The sequence below is a fragment of the Globicephala melas genome, chromosome 17, assembly GCF_963455315.2.
Source record: "Globicephala melas chromosome 17, mGloMel1.2, whole genome shotgun sequence".
Classification (NCBI taxonomy): Eukaryota; Metazoa; Chordata; class Mammalia; order Artiodactyla; family Delphinidae; genus Globicephala; species Globicephala melas.
The window spans coordinates 27,945,614-27,961,865 of record NC_083330.1 but is presented as its reverse complement, the minus strand read 5'-3'; the positions used below and the strand labels follow the sequence as shown (position 1 = coordinate 27,961,865).

The following is a 16,252-nucleotide window of genomic DNA, read 5'->3' as shown; positions in this document are numbered from 1 at the left end:
ACGGTCTGTGTGGCTCTGGTGACTCAGACACTTCGGGTGGTTTCTGTACACATACCCCTGCGAGGAACTCCAGACTTAGCCGCGTCTTCGACGCCTCAGCTGAGTAGAGGTTCTTAACCTAGCGAACGGCAAGGCATGTTAACAGTGAGGACCCTGTGTTTAAGGAAGGGTGCTCCACAGCTGAGACGGTTCTGTGGGCAGGGCTATGTTAGGTGGGTGGGAAATCAGCCCGTGAGCGGAACGACGCTCGGTGGGCGGAAGGACGCTCGCTGGGCGGAACGACGCTCGATGGGCGGGGCTTATCTCCGTCTGCAGACCAAGCTCACGGGGCAGGACTCCGCCCTGTGGGCGGAGCTTATCTCGGTGGGCGGAAACTACGACCTGAGAGAGGACCCTTGACTGGCTGCCTCATTCCGGAACTTCCTGGATCCTGCGGGTGCAGATGGCGTTACCTGGAGCTTAAACCCCTGCACGAGGGTATCGGAGGACTGGTGAGAGATTAATTAAAAAATTTTCCGGCGCGCTGGCGTGGAGTTTCCGAGCGTTGAGACAGGATTGGCCGTCCGCGGGCTGCTGCCGTCTGGAGGCTCCGTTCCGTCGTCGCTTGCTGCCTTAGGCAGCCCTACTCGGCCGCAGGCCTGCTGGCTCAGGCCTGAAACCCCCATGCCTGCTGGGCCTTCATCCCACGGCAGGGTACCAGCTTTGGGTTGTTCTGTTGTCACCAGTTTCCACGTGGTTGTTAGAGAAAATCCCTATCCCACTACCCCCCCAGCTAGGCTCTCACCTTCTCCACGAACCTTCCTCAAGTCCCCAACTCTATTGGATGTTTTCCTTTTGTGACTCCACTCGTATGCTGTCAGTTACAGCACCTATCTTTATGTTTCTTGTGTTTGTATATGTTTTATATGTATGTATATAGGTTCTGTACCACACTCGGTACATAGTAATTGATTAATGAATACTAGACGAATGGTTGGATTTTGGTTACTTATTGGAAGGATTTTAGATTATTTAATTTGGGGGTGGTTTATGTGTATTTTCTGCTTCTATAATAATCATGTATTTTCTACTGTGTTTATTTATTTATTTTTTTAGAAGGAGTTCTGTTGGGGTTCGGAAGCATTGCTGTCTCTGTTCCTGAGGCTAGACATTGAAGGAGGAGAGATACAATGTGAGCAAAGGGAAGAAGGGAAGAATGTGCAAGGTGTCTTCAGAGAGTAATTAGTAGACTAGAGTCGGTATAGAGAAATAGCAGGAGATACCTTTGACAGATTTATGCTAGAGTCAGGTTTCCAGCGATATGTCAGGACAAAGAATATTGCTCCTTGTGGGTTGGAGGAGCCACTGAAGGATTTTAACATTGGGACGGTTCATTTCGTACCACTACGCAGGATAGACTTGAATGCATGTGGCTTAAGCCAGGGGTTGACAGTCTTTCCGTAAAGGGCCAAATAGTAAATATTTTAGGCTTTGCGAGCCACAGTTGTCGCAGGAAAGCAGCCACAGACAAAACATACATAATCGAATGGACGTAGCTGCGTTCTAATAAAACGTCATTTACAAAGACAGGTGCCTGACCTGATTTGGTCCATGGGTATAGTTTGTCCCAACCCAGAGTCTAACCAAATAGTCCTAGGGACTAAAGCAGTAACCCAGTCCTGAACTAGGCAGTACTAAATCATGCTTTTGTACTGCATTTTTATTTATATTTGAGAGACCACATCACATAATGAGAGCTCAGGATCTAGTCTGCTTGGCTTTGAATCTTGGCATTCTCTGACTACTAATAGTGCAGCAATGGGCAGATTAGCTTCTCTTTGCATCAGATTTTTTTTTTTTAATCTGTAAAATGAGGATAAAATAGTACCTCCTACAAAGTGTTGTTGTAAGGAGTAAATTAGTTAAAATACATAAAATGTTAGCATAGTGCTGTACATGTAGTAAAAGCTTAATAAATCTTAACTATTAATATTTTTTAAATTGTTCCTCATGTGCATTGTTAAAGACAGGTTTGAGAGATGTTTCTCAAGTAGAATTTATAGGCTTAGTGTGTTTAGCTATAAAACAAAGATAATACCTACAGTTTTTAGGCAAGAGCCATTCACATAGAGGTGATGTGGAAGTCATGAAAGTAATTTAACGTGGGGGTTAGAAGGTGTAAGATTAAGTACTGGTTTTGTGGAGGTGCACACAGGAGTGAAAATGGGGCAAGTAAAAAGGAATGAAAGAAGGAGGGAGAAGGGAGTCAGTCCTAGAGTATGAAAGGAACTGGAATGGAATAGCAGTATGTAAACTAGCAGAAGGATGGATGGTGATGGTTAGAATTGTCAGATGCTGCAGAGAGCTGAAAAAAAAAAACAATTGTTGTGTTGAGAATATTAATTAATCTAACTGGCAGAAACTAATGTGGAGCCTCTTATGGGTCAGGTGCTGGAGATGCAGAAAAGAATTAGCTACACACTCTGCACTGAAACAGAAAAATCTAGTAGGACCAAAAGGACATGGAGATAATTTTTATACAAGCAGCAATTTTAAAAATAATCAGGAGGAAGGTGGAACTTCTTAGATTTAATTGGTACCTTTACTTCCAAAAACTGAAATTGATTTACAGTTCATGAACATGGGCAACTTAATTGAGCTCCTTTTCTTTCTTTCCTAGACAATGGCCAAGAACAAACTAAGAGGACAGAAGTCCAGGAATGTATTCCACATAGCCAGCCAAAAAGGCTTTAAGGTTAAAAATAAAGCAAAACCAGTTACCACTAATCTGAAGAAGGTTAGTATCACTTATGCACTCTGACTTTATTGTTTACAAGCAAAGCATAATTGTAAAGCTACTGAAAAACTGAATGCTAATATTTAAAATAGATTCTTAGCCTTTCCTACAAAAGCATGATGATTTTAAACATTTGTTTTAAAAAAGAAAAAAAGATGAAGAAAAATAACCTCCCTTTCTTGAATTCAAATGTGCAAAAAGAAGAAAGCATTTTAACTGCAAATGTATGAGTCTCCAAGTAACAGTTTTAATAGTTTTCTCAGAGCATAGAAATCATAAAAAAACATGGTATGGAAAAGTTATCTCTTCAAGAAGCTTTCAACAGAGTCAAGACATGGAATGTCAGTCAACACCCATTCTTTTTCTCCTCAGTAATTCTTATCTCTGAAGATATCTAGAACTCAGATAAAAACCTAAAAATAGAAGATAAAATATTTTGTTTCTTAAAATACAAAATTTGAAAAGAAAGGAGTTACTTTATCTTTATTTCAAAATATTTGGGGAATGGGAAATTTCTTCAAGATTAAGTAGACTCCTTAAGAAGATTATTCAAGAAAATGTTTTCAAGCTTAAGTAGTAGGTGGAGTCACCTCTAGAGGACTTAGTAATTATCATAATAGTCCATAGAAATGTAACATTTTATCTTTCAGTCTTCATGAACTAGCTGAGTTAAAATTTTTGGTGGAGCAATTTCATGACTTTGGAAATGCTAAAAAGGAAATAAAGCTGGGTGATAATGACTGGGGTTTGGGGGTGAGTTTTAGATAGAACTGTCTTCAGGGTTGACATTGAAGCCAAGACCTGCCTGATAGGAGCCAGTGATGCAAACTGCTGGGAAGTGTTGGAGCAGCATGTTCTAGGCAGAAAGAATAGTGAGTGCAAAGACCCCCAGCTGGGTGAAGGCTTGGTATATTTGAGGAAAATTATTTTGTTTGGATAGGAAGTCCTAGAAGCTTTATGGATGCTAATGGAAAAGATCTGTGGGTAGGCAGCCTGGTTGGAGAAAGTATCGAACACTTTTCTGAGAAAGCAGCCTTAGGGGGAGGTCGTACAATCACCAGGTACTATATAAGCGGTAAATTGAAGTTGGTGGCCATGAACTTAAAGTGAAGCCAGTCAGCCAGCTATGATTTTTTAGAGCTTCAGTTTTGGGCTCCAAAAGGCTGATACTTGAGTTTAACTAGGTTGCCAGGCAAGTCTGATTGAGGGAGAGAAGAGAAGTAGAGTTAGGGTGTGAAGGAGTGACTGATTAGTGGTCATGGAATCTGTGCAGGCTAAAGGAAAAAGTGGGGATATGAAAATGTGAACAATAGTGAACTTGGTGGGAAAAGATTTCAGTGAGATTTAAGAATTATTAATAAAATAAGTGAATAGAAGGATAGGAGGTGGTGCAGTAACAGGTAATGATGCAGCCTAAGGTAATGCATGGGAGTGATGGCAAGGTAGGTCGTGGAAAAGACCCCTGGAGATGAGGACCTGAAGAGATTAAGAAGCCATAGGATAGGTTTTTGTTGTAGCCACTAAAAAGCGACGCCAGGCGTGAGAGGGGTCAGTGAGCCATGGTTTGAGATCTTTCACGAAGGAGCAAGTAATCATGGTGTTGATAGGTGACAGTAATGAGGAGAGGGGTGTCAGAATGTCCTGATGCATAAGATGCAAAAAAGCCAAAAGTTTTGAAGGAGAAATGGTTGGGGAGCAGCTGTGAAGAACAAGAATACCACCCCCACCTTTCAGATTCAAGTGAGGACGGCTACAGGGGCCGCTGTCCTCAGGAGACTGCCAGGCACTTCTATCAAGGAAGGATTCAGAGACGTACTGTTAGAAGGACACTGGAAGCATGCTATCCAGGTTCCTCATTTTACAGATGAGAGACGATAGCACCGTAGCTTAGAAAGATAGTGGTCACATATTTTGGCCTGCTTATTCCAGGAAAGTCAACGTATGAGGTATATTCACATAATTCTTATTTTTTAAAAAACAGAACCTTTTGTCTAAAATGTCCCAATAAGACTAAGAATTTTAGTGTAAATTGTCTCCATAAATTGGTAGGATTGATAAGAGTTTATAGGTTTGGGGGGTAACAAGATTAAATTAAGGTTGCCTATATTATCCTTAATGGTTGTGAGATCATGGATTAATGCTCTTTTTCTTTTTTTAAAAGATAAACATCATGAATGATGAAAAAGTTAACAGCGTGAATAAAGCTTTTGTAGATATGCAAAAGGTACTTGTACAGTTCGTAAAAGGCCTTTCCCTTGAACCTCTGCAGAAACAGCTGGTGAGTGGAAATCACTTCCTTTTGTTCTGGCTAATAAACTACAAATTTTCAAAGCCTGTATTGATTGTAATTTTTAGTATTTGGCTCTGTAGTATGTATAGCTTATTCAGACTTTAAAACATTGAGTCTAAAATATGGGAATTTATTGTTCTATTTCCAAAAGTACAACTAGAAGAAATTATATTGAATAATAGATATGTCAGTAGATTATGTCATTTTTGTTTGCTATTGTTATCTAAATTTTTAAATGTAATTTTCTCTCCAGATTCCTCAGCAGTGTCATGAAAACGAACCAGTTAATGTTGATGAAGCTACAAGATTAATGGCTCAGTTGTAATACACTGGTGATGCATCAAATTCTCCAAAAAGACCAATAAATTAAATGTTTTATACAATTTTATTTTTAAAAATCTTGTTAATGTACAGGCATTGGCACATTTTAAAAACAAACTACATAAACAGATCTTTCCTATAACCTAGGAAAGTGGAATGTCAGAAGTCAACAAAATGTGATAAACTTAAAGTGCTAAAACAGAAGGCACTTCACAAAATCTGTTCACTGAAACAGTTAATATATCCTAGTTTACACCCTTCACTTTATAAGTGGCAGTGAATGTCTGGATCAGAGGATACACAGAAATACGGACAGTCTCGTGGCAGTAAAAATGTAAGACAAACAAATGATGAGCCCTTGGCCAACTTTTTTGTTTTTGATGACCTTAAGTCTACTTTAACTTTCCTCTCATATAAGGAAAAAAACAGAAGGTTCAGAATGGGAGGAAAAGTTGAAATTCCAGAATGTAATTACTTGAGGGTAGGGAGTTGGTAGATATGAAATCACTTTTTCCCCTGAAGCAATCAGAATCCTTTGTTCTTATGGTTGAAGTTTTGTGAAGTAAAAAAGAAAGTATTAGGGAAGAACATTTCAGAATCAGTGAACTAAAAAGATGTTACATTCATTATTTTAAATACTTAGGTTAAGACGTCTAAAATGTTACACAGTTAGAGGTAGATAACAGTCCCAGGTTTCCATGGAATCTAATAATTTAGTATCTGGACATCAAACAGATCACAAACTCCTTCATTATCATCTAAATTAAAGTTGTAGTCATCTGCCGGGGTCGGAGAAAGCCGTAAAAGCGGAAACACTGCAAGCAAAAAATAAATTCAGTGTTAAAGATGGTTTCTACATACAGGTAATGATGTCTAACATAAAATACTATCAAAAACATCAAGCCAAATTATGTTTCCCCTGTTATATAGCAATTTTTTAAAAATATGTAATAGGAAATGTAATGATCAAATTAATGACTTATATTTTGTGTATATTTTGAAAGATTCTTCTTTAAAGACATTTTATGCATTGATTATAGGTGTTAGCTTGAGAAACAAGTTAGTTTTTATTGGTTGAACTTGTCACTAAAATTTATGATTCAGAAACACTGCTCAAGTATTTTCTCTGATCTGCTAAATAAGCTACCACTTCGAAAACAGAGAAAGGAACTAGACATAAATTAATAAATATGCTGAAATTCTCTGCTTTTACAGAAGTGTTTGATAAATGTCTAAGTGGTTACTGTGCCATTGGCTAATTTAACAGCTGCTACTTCCTAGGTCTCGGCTATACATATTTGTTAGGAACCAGGACTCTGAATCCAAGAACTTTTAGAAAGGTGAGGCCCAGAGAGTAATTGTTAAAGTAACTACCATATTATAGCTAGTTGATTTTTAAGAATTACTTCAGATTAGACGATGATGTGGCTAATCTTAGTAATACTGACTTCACATTGGCAGCTTGAAGTTGGCCATGGTAGGAGTATTTACAAAACTGTTTTCAGATTTCCTGTTGACTCAGATACACTGTTTTACTCTTCTTGGCCAAATTCTTCAGGTGTAAAAAGGGCTAGTATGCCAACAATTTAGAACTTTATTCAGTAAAAGTGATGAGTATCCCCTTATGAATTCTTTTTCCTCAAAATGCAGGCAAAAAAATCTGAAGGATGCCTGTAACTTACTATGAATCATCATAGTACATTAAGCAGTTAAAAAATATAGGTTCTTCATTTCTTTTAAATCATGTGCCACTCATAAATTCTAGAAAAGCATTATTGATGTATAAGGTTATATTTATTAAAATTTTTAACTACTTACCATCAGAAGACATTAACTCATCAATGATATCTCCACTAATAGATCCCGCTGGAAAAAGAAATGTGATAAAGCTTTTTTTACACTTCTCTTTATATATTTTAACAGCAAAAAGGCAGTTACATTTAAACAGCATATATTTAAACACAGTATATATTAAGCACAGTTATATTTAACATCAGCATCTTGATTAAAAGTACGAAATTAGGGCTTCCCTGGTGGCGCAGTGGTTGAGAGTCCGCCTGCCGGTGCAGGAGACACGGGTTCGTGCCCCGGTCCGGGAAGATCCCACATGCCGTGGAGCGGCTGGGCCCGTGAGCCATGGCCGCTGAGCCTGCACGTCCGGAGCCTGTGCTCCGCAACGGGAGAGGCCACAACAGTGAGAGGCCCGTGTACCACACACACACAAAAAAGTACGAAATTAAAGTACTAGAACTTCATGGAAACAGAATTTTCATGACAACTAATCTGTACCTGGCATTACTTTTAAACTTCTGAACTCAAGATGTAGCCCCAAAAACTCATCATTGTTTTCCCAAAACTGACTCCTCAGTTTTTAAAGTCAGTGTTACCATAATTCTCCCTATGACTCAACCTTAAAAGTGCAACATCACTTTACAGTCCTCCTGTTAACTTTATCTTCAGATCTCACACATCAAAGGTTACTTATTTTGCCTAAAGAGTATTTCTCAAATCTTCCTTATTTCTCTTTCCAGTCCCATTGTCATCACCCCACTTTAGCCTCAATGTTCTCTCACAGTTGCATAACTGCAAACATCTTATCTTCTGTCTTCATTGCCTCTAATCTCTTCTTCCCAGGGCCAGAAGTCTCTTCTTTCCTAATGACGTTACTTCTGTGTTCACCAGTATACAGTTCTAAACGTGCCACTTCCCTGGTCACAAATCTTCATTGGTTTATAGGTCAAAGTCCTAACTCAGTCTGATATTCAAGGCCCTCTCTAATCTGGCCCCAAATTGTTTTCTTTACTATTTCCAAATACAAAATCATGTACGGAAATGAAATGCTCAAAAGTTTCTTTAATGCTTTGTGAAAGCCAATGTACTAATTGTGTCTGAGCTAAACCATAAACCTGCCTACTTTATTCTTCCCAATTAGATTATAAGCTTTTGAAAGATGACACTTTCTGTTGTGCATCCCTGTGGCCTATGGTGTGGAAATACTTATAGGGGAAGGACATGGGCAACAAGAAGCTGAAAAATATTCTGTGTCCAGTAAGATCTTTTTAGGCTCACTCTTACCTATTGTGAACTCAAAGAGTAGACCACATCCCAAAAGGATAAAGGTAAAAATAAACAAAGTGGAATATATACAATATAGTTATTTTAAATTATCTGCAATACTACGTCTAGATTGCATGGCAATCATTCATTCAGCAACCATGGGTCCTTTATTTGCAACCACTAAGGAGTTGGTAAATACCTAGCCATGTAATAACCAAGGGAAAGGACTGGATGCTGAGGAAATTTTATAAATTTAAGAAATGTGGCCCCTATTCCTGATGCCCAGTTTTTAGCTATTTATCATTTCACAGATCAAACAACTTAGGAAGGCAAGATTTCCTAAATAATTGGAGTTGAGACCACTTATCAACTCTATAAAACTAAGCTTTCCAAATAAAAAGTATAACAATAGAGAATACAGAGAAACAGGAGACATAAGTCACTATAGTTGTCCCTAGTATGATTTTTATTAAACATAGAACAAATTTCAATTATATATACTAGAGTTACTAAGTGATAAAAGAACCTTACAAAGTAAATCGCAGATAAAAAGCTGACATGTAAATAGTAAAAGGGGGGTGGGGGAACAAATCTGGTTTAATTCCAAAAATGGAATCCTAAGGAAAACTGCAAATATATATATTTACACAGTCTATGAAACAACTAGTAGTAGTATAATTAAAGATAGGATCTGTTTTTTAAATTTTCCTCATAATACATATTCCAGTGCTGGGCACACAGAAGACACAAAATTAATACTTGTTGATCAGGTTTACTATTTTGCCTCCTATACTAGATAATAAAATAACATCACAATTGAGAAATTCAGAAAAGCTCTCCAACTTGTTCAACACAGCATTCATATTTTCCCCTCTACTTTTTAAAACAAAGGCTCTGAACCCACCTGAAGATAAGTCTGTGGCTGGAGTCTGCTGAAGATTCTGGCTTCTTTCGGAGACATGTTGCTCAGGCAAGTTCTGAGTTGCCATGTTGGATTTCTGTGGAGGCACTGGAGTCGAGGGCTGAGAGGAAGGCTGTGTGAGGTCATCAGGTGGGGGAACAGGAAAAACCACGGGCTTAGAGGAGCTGGACTCTTTATTTATAAGCAGCACGTGGATAGGTCCGGAATGACTCTTTAGATTGATCTGGTATTTCTTTTGTCCATTCTGACCCTTTGAAGTTAGTGGGCACAAACAAATGAATAAAGGCCAACATTTCTAGGTAAGCTGAAACATTAAAAATAAGACAGGCAAAGCTATAGGGACTAACTACGAGAAAATTAAGCCGCTAAGTCAAAACATAGAGACCTAGAATGGGATATTGAGTGCTATAAACCACTTGCCCCTAAAAGTAAGCTTTTCTTAAATACTGGGCAACTCCCAGTTGTAGAATTCTGGAAACCATCTATTTGTGTGTAATTATACATGTCAGTGTGCAGCAGCACTCCAAGCATTCTCCACATATATGGAACCCCGTCCCCTGGCATCGGCCGCCATGGATGTGGTCATCTGAATGTGCGGTCTTAAATGGCAGCTATTTCACAGGTCGAAACTTTTTTTCATTCAGCAAAGCACAAAGACAACTGAGTTTTCCTACAGAGATATAAATGTAAAGTCCCTCCATTTCAAAAAGGTAATTTGTATCCCGAGGCTTCAGAAACCAGTAATGTAAATGCCTAAATACAAAGTTCTAGAATAGCTGGGAGAAGAGAGGGAGGTGATAACAGTAATTTTTTCTACCTCTTTTTTGATTGTTATAGTTTTCAAATCAGTTTGTTTCAGGAAATTTGAATCTGAAAACTAAAATCATGAAATTTATATTAGCATAGAGTCAATAAATATCTCTGACTCAATAAGCCAGAAAATGTTTTTTAAAAGACCTAATTTAAAGCAATATATTATTGTTGATATTTAAAGTGAACTTTTTCCTCAGGATTGTTATATTGGTTATAGATATAGTCAAACTGATCTTTTAAGATTATTGACTATATCATTACTCATTCCTTGATGTCTTCTAGCTCAAATAAAATCAAATTTTAAGAAAAGTTAAATGTTAAATGATTCATTCAGTCACTTCCATAATTTTACCAAAGTACTGAAGACATCTAAATTCAGATATCAGTACTTTCAAACAGACACCTTAAAAGCAGTAACTTGAAAGTGTTTGCAATTAGCTCATGTTCAGCTAAAGAAAATATTATTTGTCCCTCTTGGAACAGTAGATCCATTTTAACAAAAGTTATCCTACATACATACCATTTCTGGAATAGGTACCTCCAGCTGTGTACCAGAAGGTGCTTGAATGGCCAAAAGTGTATCACCTGGTCAAAAAAATTAAGAAATAAAGATTTTTACATTTTAGAAAATACTACTGATCCTGTAATACAGTGGCCAAGAGTGTGGGTTGGCCAAGAGTGTGGGCTGTGGAGTCAGAATGCTTGGATTTGAATCCCAAGCTAGGTAACCTTGGGCTTTGGTTCTTAATTCTGTAAAATGGAGGCAATATAACTTACTGCATAGGGTTTTTTTTGAGGATTAAATGAGGCAATATATGTGTTAGACCTTAGAACAGGTTAAATGTGTTAGCTCTATTCTCATAAACAAACTGCTTTCACCCAATCTCATGTCAAGTCTGAGATTCTTGAAACCTTTTAGCCTTAGTTAAATAACACTGTTTAGTTGAAGTATTTATACTACTTAAATGACTGGAGACACTAAAGATTAGGTATGATACAGTGAAATCTTAAGCTTAAGTGAACTTACTTTTGAAGCCAAATTCTACAGCAGTCTCTGCTGAGTTGAAGATTAAAAATACTTCCCCCTTTCTTTGAAAACTTGGGAAATATGATGGCAAAGTAGAGCAATAAGCCCACATATATTACCAACGTAATCTTAGATGAAAGTCAGATTCCACTTGGCAAGGTGTTCAGCAGATTATTTTTTTGTATGTGCATGATACAAGACTGTCCTCTTTTAATAGGTCATGCACAATTAAATATAAATCTGTATGCAAAATTTCATTTTACTTGTATTATATATATTATGGAAATACAGCCCCCACCGCCCATTTTAGTTACTAATATATTGTCATCTTAAGGGGAAAACGTGGAGGCTGGGGATGGAATAGGGTGAGGAATAATTTTCCTGATAATAAAATGGATAAACCTCACTCTGTCCTCATGCTTTCTTTGGGTTCCATTTGTGACCAGCACACTTGCTACATATATTTTCATAAACAGTGCCAATGAGAACCATGTTCTAGTTCAAGTTTAGTCATTGACTCTGTGATTCTGTGACTTTGAGGCTGTTGCTTAATCACTGACTTAGGTGCCTCTCCCACACATAGTTTATACCTACTGATGTGGGCAATGAAGTGAAAGCAGGGAAAAGCAGTTATTGTCATGGAAACAGAAATGAAAGCAGCCTATCAACACATGGCACTGTAGAGTGAAACCCAAAAATGTCCACAAGTCCTGAAAATAATGACTTAGGGTGAGTGCATGGAGAATTTTGAATCACGTTACACTAAATAGGTTGATTACAGGAAGAATGTAAGAAAAAATTTACTAACAGTACTTACCATTAAAGCAATTACAGATGTCTTCATGAGTTACATAGGAAAATGTACTGTCATAGAGTTAAGGAAACAACATTTATATCAAGGTCTAGACATTTAAATTAAGATAATAAATCTGAAGGCCAAAATAAAATGACCAAATGCATGAAGGGACTGTCACATATGGTCAGATGAAAAACAACACAAGTCTTCAGTCTGAAAAGGCAAAGACAATCACATAAAGGTCCATAAGAGAAGTGTCCATCCTTTGCTCTAAGAAGAAGCCACTTTTGATTTCTCTGTCATTGAGAACTCTTGGGAGAGAGATGGAAAACACATTCCTCATGGAGACAGGAGCTTCAGGGGGAAGGATATTGATGGGAAAAAGGATGCTCTCAGTGGGAGTGAAGAGCAACTATACAAGCCTCTGCATCGAGAATCTTCTTGGGTCATGGTTTGGGGAATTGGGAGTGGCCACAATCTTGGAAAGCAGTGCAGCAAAGTGCATGATCAACTAGTTCAATGCTTTTTGAATCTTGGGGTTCCACAAGGCACAGTTGAAGACCCCCATTATTATCAAACTGTTAAGGAGTTCTGATCATAGAAAGGAAATAACAAATGAGATCATGGACTTGTTCACCAAAGACAAGACAACACAAAAAATAAATTGTATACATTAGTCAAAAGTTCATAAGAGGTGGTACCAGATAAATGTAGTTAAAATGTTCCATATGACTACAGGTAAGTTCACAAATCAAGAGAGTCACAGATATCTAAGAGAACACAATGACTATAAGAAACACATGGAGTATATCACTAATGATGTTTCCTCCCAGTACAATAGATACTCCAGCCTTGGAACCCCACCCTCCAGTAAATACTGTCTTAGGGTTAATGTTAGGCGGAATGTATCCTGGACTGATTGCAGGCCTGTAATATTTCATTTTCAAACCAAAATTAATTTTTTAAAACTTTGAGAGCTGCTGAATTTTTACTACTTCAGAACACTGAATGATTTAAGTACAGAACAATGATTTAAGTATGTCTATGCACTTAACAATGACTTCCAAATTCATAGACCCCCTAAGCACACTTTAGCTAGCATGTTACGTCCTATCAATGGGTAGACTGAATGTAGGTGAATTTGTTTTTCTCAATGCAACACAGTAATGATGCTAACTGATGCACTGTATAACTTAAAAAGGTAAAAATTTTAAAATATTAGTATAAATCAGAATTATAAAATTAAAATGTTATATTCACTAGCAAAACTGAACTCTGAAAACACTAGAATAAAGTAACTGATCTTCAGACTGAAAGAATATGTAGATATTATGTATATGTATAGCGTATTTAAAAGGATATCTATTATTAATGGAGTCGTCCATCACATTTTTGATGCTTTGCTGTAGCCACAACTTCTGCTGATCAAGTTCTCTTTCCTTCAGTTCTAGATCTTCAATTTCGGCTTTAAGATATCTTAATCTATCTATGACTTCTTTAGTATTACAGCCAGCACCTACACCTCTTAAAAACATATGAGAATTAATATCCCCAGTATCAGACCCAGTTAAACATCACTTAATTTTTGTAGTAGTAAAACTCACTGAATATATTCAAGACAAAAATCTTTACACTCTTCTAAAAATCAAGCATTAAAATCCTTAGAAAATTTAAGCACGATATACCTCTGAATATGTTTGCTTAGACAATTTATTGCCAAGAACAACCAAAGTACACAAATTCTCAACATGTTCTAGTGTGCTTTTTGTCTTCTAGAAGGTCAGGCTGGTGACTGAGGCACCAGAGGATGTCAAAGTCAAATTGTCACACTGGAAGTCTCACTATATGGACTGAGATACTGGTAAAACACATTATAACCTTTTAATATATTTTGGTGGGATTTTTGGCTAAGATAAACCAAAAAATTAAGGCTAAAGGGGACAAATTTGTGGAACAGAAAGTGTTTATCACACTCAAACATACAACAGTTAACAAATGACAACATGCATTTCAACTAACCATTATTTACAAAGTACATAATCCTGTGTATAAGACACAGTTCCTGTTTTCAAGGAGTTTATATTAGGCGGGCAGATAAATACTTAAGCAGAGAGGAATTAATAATACAAAGCAGTATGCAGTGTGTACCAAATGAGTAGCTTGAGGGAGAAAGTAAGATCTGAATTTTAAGAGTGTAAATTAAACAGTGGAGTGAGCAAGGGGACATCCCAACATAGAAGTGACACATACAGAAGCCCAAAGAGGTGTGTCCAGGGACACAGGTGGGGCTGGTGTGACTAGAGTAGATGGCTGAAATAGAGGCCTTCGGAGAGGCAAATGGTAGAAAGGTCAGATCTTACAGAGCACTGAGAAGAAAAAGAAAGGTTTTAGAACAGAGTACTGGTTTGTAACTTACTTCCATTGTATACTATTTTTTGACTTTTTTTCAATTAGGTCAATTCCTTCCAAGACATTGGTGATATCATAAATTCTTCTCTTTTGCCTCACTGCCAAAGTATCTGCAGCCTGTTTAAAAAAAAAAAAAAGGAAAGAACAATGAAATAAATTACATTTCGTATTTTAAGGCCAAAAAGGCTTTGGTTATTAAGGTCACAGCATGAGAGCCCAATCCTAAATCTGACCCAGTCAGCTGCTTGGGTATGTGCAAATCAACCCTCAAACACTGAAAATACCAAAGAAATTATTCCATTTAAAAGCCAGCAGATGTTGGAATGGAAAAAAAAATGAAGAAGTCGTGACACAAAGCCCACAAAAATTAAAGAACACAATAAGAATACTTCATATCACCTTATGGGCTAATCCTGAAAAGGCACTGCTAATTGTCACTTCCTATCTTATTTCTCCGTTCATAAACAGTCTTGTCTAAAATCAGCCTTAATTACTTTTTAAAACTTTGAAAAATTATGTCAGCAGCTTTTAAATAATGAAGTCAAGATACTTGGGGGGAAATTCTGAATTATACACACACTGTAATACCTTGAAATACACAATCTGCATTTTTTAAACTCACAGTGAAAAGAGAGGAATGATCATGCCATCCCAACACAAAGCATAAAATCTACAAGAAATCAAAATCTATAGCACAAGGTTTTGGTACTAGCAAACACAAAAGCTTGGTAGTTTCACTCACATTAGGTAAGACCAATGAAAATAATTAACGCTATCATGTCATGAATGAATTGAGGAATGCTGGACAGTTCTTCTAACTAGTTCTCACTCACATGTCTGACATTTGTTCCCCAATAGTACAAACAGAACCTCTAAGACGAGGTTACCTTACAGCTCTTTTTTTCAGAGTGGATTAGACAACAGACTATCTTGAATGTGGAGTCACATTTTAAGATTCATGGTAGTAATGAAAAAACACATTTATGTCCTTACTGACAATATTCAGTACATATGTACAAGATTTCGTTTCATATAGTTAGTTACCAACTACCCCAGGGCTTGCTTCCTTCCACAGGGGGCATGTGCAACCAACAGCAACTGCTTGCTTCACAGGCATGTGGAATCTGTAAGTGAAATGTCGGTTCTATCAATCTAGTCGTTGTGTTACCAAAAATACCGGTTACTGTTGTCCAATCACACAGGTCTTCGGGAAGGGGATTCATGCCTCAAACAGTGGACTAGGAGGGTAAGTAGGAAGTGGCAGAGAGAAGGAAGAACCAGAGCGTGAGGCTGTTTGAACCCCCAACTCTGACTAGAGTTTGGCTCCATCTCTTCTAGAAAACGAGCAAATGAAAAAGAGGACTAGGCATTGTTTCATTGATATCCTCTTCCTTGTACTTAGCAATTTCTTCTCTGTCCTACCATCGTAGAGTTTCTGTCCTTGAGTGTGAGGCTGTCTTTCTGAAGAGCAATCATCTACCGCAAAGCTAACTGTAAAATCTTAACTTGTGAATTAATGTCTCACTTCCCTCTTGAGAAGTAGCCCACAGCACTCCAAGCCAGCTCTGTGTTATCCGTAGCTACAGACTCAACACACAAAAGCCGTCACAACCACAGCAACAGCTCACCAGGTAGGGTATTAAAATATGTTTGTATGAACCAGATCACATAGCTATTCTAGGTCACTGGGCAAAGAGCCATGAGATCTCACTTTTAGCTCAAAATTTGTAAAAAAGTATCTCATTTATAATTTATTACTGCTTAACAATTATAAAATTAAACACTTGATTTCCAAATCTAAGCATTATTTCTTAAATATCTTTCTATTTAAATATATATAC

At 37.4% G+C, this 16,252-nt stretch overlaps 2 protein-coding genes across 4 annotated transcripts in view; one reads left to right on the top strand and one right to left on the bottom strand.

The window, feature by feature from the left end:
* The first annotated feature begins 342 nt into the window (after positions 1–342).
* On the top strand, positions 343–6,589 carry RBIS (ribosomal biogenesis factor). Of its 3 annotated transcripts, none has more exons than XM_030839228.2 (5): positions 343–491; positions 1,096–1,171; positions 2,660–2,776; positions 4,938–5,054; positions 5,320–6,589. In XM_030839228.2, the coding sequence occupies exons 3-5, from the start codon at positions 2,663–2,665 to the stop codon at positions 5,389–5,391; spliced, it is 303 nt and encodes a 100-aa protein (XP_030695088.1). In that variant the 5' UTR covers positions 343–491; positions 1,096–1,171; positions 2,660–2,662; the 3' UTR covers positions 5,392–6,589. The 3 variants fall into 3 exon arrangements, with proteins under 3 accessions (XP_030695088.1, XP_030695086.1, XP_060143674.1); XM_060287691.1 differs by lacking the exon at positions 343–491 and adding an exon at positions 500–693; XM_030839226.2 differs by lacking the exon at positions 1,096–1,171 and having other exon boundaries at positions 350–491.
* The window catches only part of E2F5 (E2F transcription factor 5), a 29,120-nt gene continuing 18,244 nt past the window's right edge, over positions 5,377–16,252 (bottom strand). Inside the window, exons 2-8 of the mRNA XM_030839225.3 lie at positions 14,419–14,528; positions 13,365–13,526; positions 12,024–12,067; positions 10,700–10,764; positions 9,349–9,616; positions 7,206–7,253; positions 5,377–6,202 (exon numbers count right to left, since the gene is read on the bottom strand). Of these exons, the coding sequence (XP_030695085.1) occupies positions 6,093–6,202; positions 7,206–7,253; positions 9,349–9,616; positions 10,700–10,764; positions 12,024–12,067; positions 13,365–13,526; positions 14,419–14,528 (807 nt within the window). The 3' untranslated portion in view covers positions 5,377–6,092. The remainder of the gene's footprint in view (positions 6,203–7,205; positions 7,254–9,348; positions 9,617–10,699; positions 10,765–12,023; positions 12,068–13,364; positions 13,527–14,418; positions 14,529–16,252) is intronic.

What these genes read in the sequence shown, in the direction of transcription:
- RBIS (XM_030839228.2), top strand. Translation starts at nt 2,663, where the DNA reads ATGGCCAAGAACAAACTAAGAGGACAGAAGTCCAGGAATGTATTCCAC. An exon ending in TTACCACTAATCTGAAGAAG is followed by an intron (nt 2,777 to 4,937) that starts GTTAGTATCACT and finishes TTTTTTTAAAAG; the next exon opens with ATAAACATCATGAATGATGA. An exon ending in AACCTCTGCAGAAACAGCTG is followed by an intron (nt 5,055 to 5,319) that starts GTGAGTGGAAAT and finishes TTTTCTCTCCAG; the next exon opens with ATTCCTCAGCAGTGTCATGA.